General features: G+C 31.7%; 1 protein-coding gene across 2 annotated transcripts in view; it reads right to left on the reverse strand.

The window, feature by feature from the left end:
* Positions 1 to 1,693: 1,693 nt before the first annotated feature.
* Positions 1,694 to 8,631, reverse strand: part of LOC123016061 (laccase-1) — a 34,159-nt gene continuing 27,221 nt past the window's right edge. The window contains exons 6-8 of one of the 2 annotated variants that reach the window (XM_044416263.1): positions 5,007 to 5,202; positions 2,299 to 2,742; positions 1,694 to 2,243 (exon numbers count right to left, since the gene is read on the reverse strand). In XM_044416263.1, the coding sequence (XP_044272198.1) occupies positions 2,095 to 2,243; positions 2,299 to 2,742; positions 5,007 to 5,202 (789 nt within the window). In that variant the 3' untranslated portion in view covers positions 1,694 to 2,094. Of the gene's footprint in view, positions 2,244 to 2,298; positions 2,743 to 5,006; positions 5,203 to 5,374; positions 6,416 to 6,912; positions 7,126 to 8,631 lie in introns of those variants that run through there. The other variant, XM_044416262.1, reaches the window with a different exon arrangement.

The raw sequence follows: 8,631 nt of genomic DNA on the forward strand, positions 1-8,631 counted from the left end.
TTAATTTCAGAAAGGAAAGTGGCAAATCACCTCTCGGCGGGAAAGTAAAAAGTTTACCTCTTCAATAGAATCGGGAAAACATGCTGCTAGATTTAATGCCGATGCTGGGATATCAAGAGAAATTGATAGTTTTGAAGTTTTTCTTGTTATGTTGTGTTACACTGAAGGAATGTGTCTTTCATCCTTGCTAGTTACTGTCCGAGACCAATCAGATGCAAGCATTTTGACGTCATATTAGGCAAATCGGAGGGTTGTTTATTTGTTTATCTGTACCTACTTTTTGTGTAAACAAGTGTAAAGGGCGCAAAAAATGGTGATGTGGAATTGGATAATATTTTTTTGTGACGTGCCGAATGGGTGGGATTATGCAGCCCTAAACAAAGGCTTTTTGCACCGGAACTGTTACGAAATAGTTTTGTGCCGTTTTTGAGGAAATTATTACAATAACGAGTCAGTTTTAGCCAAGCTTCCGTACGAATTACTTGTCCGCATAAATTATTACTACATAAATTATTTGGTGTTTTAGTGCGAATCGTATTGAAAACACAGTGCGTGCGTGTTGTGTTTTTCGAATGCTAAAAGACATTTAGTAGTGCGCGATTTTTTAAATTTCGAGTGATTAGTGAGTGTCAATGGGGCAAATGGAGAAGGCAATCGTGATACAAGGATCCGGATTAAAGGGTAAGTCAACAATACTTTTTAAATTATTAAAAAAAAACACATTTACTAAAACTTGTATTTCATATTTTTAACTAATTTAATAACATGTTGTACTGATTTTATGTTTCGTTATTTTCAGTAGGTCCGTGTAAGAAGCAGAGGCAAATTGCTACAAAGGGTAGCAGAAGAAGATGCCATAAAGGTTAGTGCATTTTTTTAAAATTTGTTTATTGCAAAGTGATGTGTCAAAATTTGTGATTTTTGAGTGCAACCGTAAGTATTTATTAAATTATGAATAGGAATTAATTGTGTTTTAGATGAAATATGTTATTTCTAAAATTCTTTTTCAAAATTTGTAGAAGACGAGTGAAAATTTACTTCAATAATAATTTTAACAAAAACTTTTTTGTCTATTCAAGAAACATAAGCGGAATATCACACTACGTATTGTAGGTACGAATTTAATTTTTTTCTGGAATAAATGGTTAATTCTTTGTTTTGCTTCAGAAACTCCAATGACCAGTGCGTGTTGTGTTTTTTCGAGTGCTAATAGACAAGTAGTAGTGCGCGATTTTTAAAATTTCGAGTGATTAATGAGTGCCAATGGGGAAATGGAGAAGACAATCGTGCTACAAGGGTCCGGATTAAAGGGTAAGTGAACAACAACTTGTAATTTTTTAGAAAACTTACACTTTTTAAAATTTTGTTAAATATTTTCAACTAATTTATTATCACGTTGTACTGATTTTATGTTTCTTTCTTTTCAGTAGGTCCGTGTAAGAAGCAGAAGCGAATTGCTACAAAGGGTAGCAGAAGAAGATGTCATAAAGGTTAGTGCATTTAATTTTTTTTTATTTATTTTTGCAAAGTGAAGTGTGAGAATTTGTGATTTTTGAGTGCAACCGTAAGTATTTATTAAATTATGAATAGGAATTAATTGTGTTTTAGATTAAATGGAGAAGGCAATCATAATTTTTAGAAAAATTACACTAGCTATTTTATTTGGTTTTGTCGGGTGGAAAAAAAACAAGTGTTTATTTTGATGAAAGTTTGTTTCCTTCACATCACATTGTACAATACTTACACAGCATAAGATCGTTAAGAACTATTAGAGTAATAATAACTCTCACAACTTTTGTTAATTAAGTCTTAGGTATAACACACATGCATTTTCACACATCTATTAATGAGTACTAATCGACTAGTACAATAGATCTCAGAAAAACTTCAATTTTGTTCAAATGGCATAGTAGTGTAGTGAATAATGAAATCAAAAACAAACTTTAGAATCGTGTACAAAATAAATAAAATTAAATAAAAACGTAAATATAATTTTTTAACAACCGTGGTTAACAGATCTATTTAATAACACACATACGAACTTTGATTAAATTGTATAAAGTTTCTTTATCTAAATAGCACTTAATATCACTGTTAATGTAATGATATAGGTGGCAGATGATTCCCACATCGCGGAAAATTGTGCGGAACTGGCGGTAGATCACCTTGCGTTCCCACATGAATGATTAAATTCATTCCGATGACTATGTGGAACAAAAAGTGGCAGTGGAACAACCAGTACCCTGTAAAAACACAAAAATGAACAAAATCCTGAAAAAAAAACCTTCAAACACTGACCTGGATTGTCTGCTCTGAATCTGAATATAACATAACCGTTGTTCGGCACAGCAATGGTGTCTTTCGACGGCGGCAAATTGAATTGCCTATGTAGGAGACCTCTTCTGTCCAAGTCGAGAGCATGCTTCAAGTTGATCTTTTTCACATTCTGGTCAGGCGATCTGCCAATTCCAACCACGTTAAAAGCGTAACCGTGCAAGTGGAACGGATGGCTTAGATTTGGAGATTGTACTTCATCTACTAAAACCACTTCCACGATCGCATTTAATGGAATGTCGACTTGGTGAGTGCACATGCAGTTTTGACCACAATCAGGCGGCCGATTGTCACCATTACAAAACTGCTCGGGAGGTATGTCGTGGATTTGAGAAAGTGGCGGCGATGGAGGGAATGTGAAAGAAATTTCGTCGATTAAACTGATCACATGGTCGCCACCAGTTGCGGCTAAAAATATAACAGCGTTCCTAATCAAAGGGCTCTATGACTTTGAAATTTAGTTGGCAACACTGAAGTATGTAGAAAGAAAATTTGAGGCTTGTTACGAAAAAACTGTTTTTTTCAAACTTCTGATTTATTATCTGCTATTAGTATTAAATACTAATTCTCTGTTTTTTTTATTCTTTTTTTCAAAAAACTTCTAAAATCGACCTTTACAAAAACCATATTAATTTTTTTGTATTTTGATGCATTTTACATCGTCTTGAAAACATAGGATTGCAAAAAACTTCATTTAGTTTAATTTTTCTGCTTTTCTCAAAATTTTAAATAGTATTATCCCGAGTGCATACCAAATTGTCATAATTTTGGCACCCACGAGGTGTATTTTGCAGATTATTTCCAGTACATGTCAAATTTACAATTTCCACAAATATGTCATCCAATCATAAGCATCTTATGCGATAAAACTTCTTTCTCTTTCAGCTGTCATTGAATGATAAAATTTCCCTTTCTGTTGTCATTGAAGAGATTAATTTTCTTGCTCTCATGTCAGATGAATTTTTTTTTATTTATTAATTTTTTTATTTGTATTTATTAAGAGCTTTTGGAAATAATACAATCATATACAGGTGCGCCAGAACTCGCGCCCCAGAGAAAAAATTCAAGTAAGATAAGATACCAGGAACATTAAAAAAAATGTTTAATAATTCTATCTGTCAAAAAATTTTGACACATACTTTTATGACATTTGACATTTTTTATGTACATTTAAACATTTAATGATACTGATAATCTTGTATATGTTTTTTTATAATTACTTAGTAAAAGTACAAAAATTTTACCAATAAAAACCACAAATAACATTAAACAGAGTTACAATTTAGGATCCAGCTTTCTTGTATTCTCTTTTAATGGCCTATAGCAAAAAAACTTAGAAAATTATTTTTCTAACAGGAATAAATAGAGTCAGGGAGCAAAATTTAAACTCTCATAACTTCGAAATTTTTTTAGATAGAATTTTTTTTAACATTTTTTCCAGGTTCCTGGTGTCTTACCTTACATGGCATTTTTCTCTGGGGCGCGAGTTCTGGCGCAGCCTGTATAACTCGAACATCGTTTTTATTATCGAATAAATTTATAAATTTCAACTCAAACTTTTCGAAAACTAGTCATTGGTAGAGTAGGCGGTCCATCTGCAATTTATCTCTAACAAACTATATTTGGGAATTTTTGCAATCAAAAATTTCTCCATTAATTTTACAATTTTTTTAATGGTGAAAAATACGAAAAGAATAATTTTTCTTGAAATTTGACCGCCAACTTTTATTCAGTTAACTTGGGCCCTAGGACCTCCAAAGGGGTACAAAAAACGTCATTTGATCCGATTCAAAAATTTCCACAATTTTTCAAAATTGGAGAGCGCCCAAATTAAGCATTTTAATATACAGGCTGCGCCAGATCTCGCGTCCCAGAGAAAAATTTCTAGTAAGATAAGATACCAGGAACATGAAAATTTTTTTTTTTAATTCTCTGTCAAAAAATTTTAAATTTATTTTTTGACATTTGACATTTTTTTGTCCATTTAATGATACTGATGATCTTCTATATGTTTTTTTTACAATTATTTAGTAAAGGTACAAAAATTTTGCCAATAAAAGCCACTAATAACATTGAACAGAGTTACAATTTAGAATAGAGCTTCCTTGTTTCTTCCTATAATAGCCTGTAGCAAAAAAAATTGGAAAATTATAAATAGAAATAAGTAGAATCAAAGTGCAAAATTTAAACTCTCATGACTTCAAAGTTTTTAACATTTTTTCCATGTTCTTACTTTATATGGCATTTTTCTCTGGGGCGCGAGTTCTGGCGCACCCTGGATAAAAATATTAACCCGTTGGTGAAATCTTTGTTTTATTTTCATGAGATGCTTTTTATTTAAAAAAAGTATGAAAACGATCACTTTTACTACTTTTTTGTAGTCAAAAACGCGAAAAAGTCCTTTTTTTTTCAAACCCGACCCAGGAACGTAATCGATTTTTCGTGGCCTCCAGGACCAGAACTTAGAAATATGAAAAAACGCCCTTGATTCGGTTTTAAAGTTTTAAATTTTTTGTATTAAATAAACTCCAAAAATCGCCTGGTTTTCTCAAATCTTCTACCTTAGTCATTGTTACCAACTTTGTTCAGAATTTTAATTGGTTTACAAAATAAGTACAAGTTTCAAAACATTTTCTAGAAAACTTACCGTTTCATTGACCAAGTTAACGTACCTAAGAATCTATTGTAAGTGTTGGGTCGGAAAATTTCTTCTGGTTTATAGAATAAGAAACGGAAAGGCAAGAATATTTTAACATCTGGTCGTTCTTCTAAAATTGCTTCATCGACTTTCTTTGCATTTCTTAACTGACTTACACAGACAGCATCCTTTCTGGGCTTGTTACAGATGGCGTCAAGTGGATTTAAAACCTGCATAAAGTTAGGACGTGAAATTTATGTTATGAGACTACTTATTCTAATACCTACCAGGTCCTATATACAATTATGTACAATGTTGTATATACATAGAGGTGCTAATTCTATGTACACATTCCCCCCTCCCCACAAAAGCAAAACTGTACAAATACGAGCAACCACCAAATAATTGATTAACATTTTTTATTGAACTTTTTTATAATACATATTTTATAAAAATAACAGTAACTCTGTAGTAGTTATTAAAGACTGTGGAAGACTAGTACAATCTTAAATAACTGGGGTTAGTGTGACACCATTAAACGAAATCTGTACATTATTCAAATTCTGGGTTAGATTATTACCTAAAATTCACAAAATTTTCCACTTTTATAAAAAAATAAAGAACTCTAGCATCAAATACTGATTATTATAAGTAGGTAGACTCGCTTCAAATTGCAAATTTGGTAGATTGGTAACTAAGAGACATGAATTTGCAATCGTAAGCGTCAATATTGTATTTACACTAAAAGTCTACAGACGCCATTTGGCCAATATATACAGCACCTATTGTAATTTCTAAAAGAAGTATCGGAAGAGGTTGGAATGCTACTTATACTTACCTAAATTAATTATGGCGAATAAAAACCATTTGTAGATAAATAATATAAATTATACAAACTGAGTAACACTAGATTGAAAATTTTTGGAATGGCAAGATCGAAAATAATAAATTTTCACAGCAAAACAAAAAATTTGGTGAAGGTAACTTAGATTGTAGTCCGTTTCAAAGCGACTTGACTTGGGCCAAATCTCTTTGCCGAACTTACTATAACTTAAACGAGATTAGGATCTGCATTAATTTCTGGCACGTGATCTCCACATGTGGGGAAGTTGGGAGGAACAGGCGGCAGATCTGCGTGTGTGCCAACTTGCAAAACTAGATTCATTCCTATCACAATGTGGAACAAAAAGTGGCAATGGAATAGCCAAAAGCCGGGGTTGTTTGCCCGAAGTCGCAACACCACGTATCCGTTGTTTGGCACAGCGATCGTGTCTTTAGCTGGAGGAAGATTGAATTGACGGTGCAGAAGGCCTTGTCTGTCTAAATCTAGTGCGTGTTTCAAATTGATTTTCTTCACGTTTTGGTCAGGGGATCGTCCGATACCGATCACGTTGAAAGCGTAGCCGTGCAAATGGAACGGATGGCTCAAGTTTGGTTGTTGTACTGCAAGACAAGTGTTAAAAATTTTTTTTTTCTTTTACAGCGTGTGTCAGAACTTGCGCCCTAGAGAAAAATTTCAAATAAGATTAGATACCAGGAACATGGAAAAAATGTTTAAAAGATTCTGTCAAAACAATTAATTGACATTTATTTTGACATTTGACATTTTTTATGTCTATTTAATGATACTGATAATTTTGTATGTTTTTTTTATAATTATTTAGTAATGATACAAAAATTTTACCAATAAAAGCCACAAATAGCATTAAACAGAGTTATAATTTAGGATACAGCTTCCTTGTTTCCTCTTCTAATAGCCTGTAGCAAAAAAACTTGGAAAATTACTTTTCCAACAGAAATAAATAGAGTCAAAGTGCAAAATGTAAACTCTCATAACTTCGAAATTTTTATAGTTAGATTTTTTCCATGTTCCTGGTCTCTGACCTTATATGGCATTTTCTCTGGGACGCGAGTTCTGGGGCACTCTGTATATGTCTCACCTTCGTCAACAAGCACGATTTCCACTATGGCGTTGAGTGGGATATCGACTTTATGGGTGCACATACAGTTTTGTTGGCAATCGGCCGGTCTGTTATCACCGTTACAGAATTGTTGGGGATCTATATCGTCATATTGGGATATGAGAGGTGCAGGTGGGGCCATATAAGAAATTTCGTCGATCAAACTAATCACGTGGTCACCATTTGGAGCAACTAGGAATGATACACGTTAGACATTGTTAGAGAAATTTCTGATCAAAGTGCCCTATGATTCTTAAATTAGGTTGGTAACTTCAATGTTGCCAACGTAATTACAGAGTCATAGACCACTTCGCTCAAAAATTGTGAGTGAACGCATCTTAGAGTTGGGATACTGAATGCCATTTTTTTCAAACACGTTTGCTGATTTATATAAAAAAAACAAATTCGGATAGAAATCAGGGGCGTTCCAAATTTACAGAAAAGTCTATTTTCCCTCTAAATATTTCCACTTTTATTTTCAATTCTATTAATTTTTTTCTCCAACATTTTTTCTTTTCTTTCATCTTTTTTTTAGCTCGTTTTTGTTTGTTGACGTTTTTTTATTTGTTTTTTTCAATTTGAATTTGAAATTCGATGTATTTTTTTGATTATGTAATTTTGGAGACTACTTTCACTGTAATTTTAATATTTTTTTTAATTTAATTTTATGTTTGTTTATTGACTTACAATCAACGAAAATGTGAATGAATACAATTTGTTTTTTTTAACAACCGTTCTTTCTATTTTCTTAGTCAAATTTTTCTTTCTCTTCTTTTATCCCTTCATTTTCCTAGCTTTTTTCACTTCTGTCTTTTATTTAAAGTAATTTCCAGCTTTACTATTTTCTTCTTCCAATCGAATCCAATTCGGACTTTACCTGTTTTTTTACATTTCTAATTCTTTATTTTGTTGAAGGGTCTTTTGTAGACCAATCGAACGGTTTTTCGTATTTTTTTATATTTTCATCAAAATCTTTGATCAGCATTATTTTTCTGAATTTTTGTGATATTTTATGCAATACCATTTTAATTATTTTTACATTAATTTGTCGAAATTGGTTTGTTAGAATATTCTCAGAGTTTCAGTTGGTAAAATAATATTTTCTCGGTTATCTGATTTCCTATTTTAGAAAATTTTAAGCCGCGATTTATTTTGATCATGTTTTTTTGAACTTAGATTTATATCTAGTTTTCGACTAAAGACTTATATTTTCAATAGATCTTTTTTCTCTCTATTGCTTTATATATTTTTCATCTTCTTTTGTTAGCTTTTTTTGTTTGTTGACGCTTTCAATTTTTTTCTTTTTCTTCGATTTTGTTTTTTTTTCGTATCTCAATCATCTTTTTTTCTTTTCATTTTCCACTTTCGTCTTTTATTTAAAGCAATTGCCAGCATTTTTTTCTTTTTTCTTTTTCCAACCGAATTCAATATGGACTTTGCAGATTTTTTTATTCTTTTTTACATGTCTAATTCTTTATTTCACTAAAGCATGTTGTAGACCAATTGAATAGTTTTTTCGTAGAGGGAGAAATATTTCTCTTCATAATTTCATTAATACCTTCGGCAAATGGATCTTTGTGATATTTTTGTAATATTTTATGCAATATTGTTTTAATGATTTTTAAATTTAAACTGCTTACTATCAAAATTAAATTGGAATTAAAGGAAATATTTTGGAATTACAAAAATTAAGTCGGA

Source organism: Tribolium madens, unplaced genomic scaffold (genome assembly GCF_015345945.1).
Source record: "Tribolium madens isolate multiple individuals breed KSU strain unplaced genomic scaffold, Tmad_KSU_1.1 Scaffold_19;HRSCAF=116;Tcas5.2_LG9, whole genome shotgun sequence".
NCBI lineage: Eukaryota > Metazoa > Arthropoda > Insecta > Coleoptera > Tenebrionidae > Tribolium > Tribolium madens.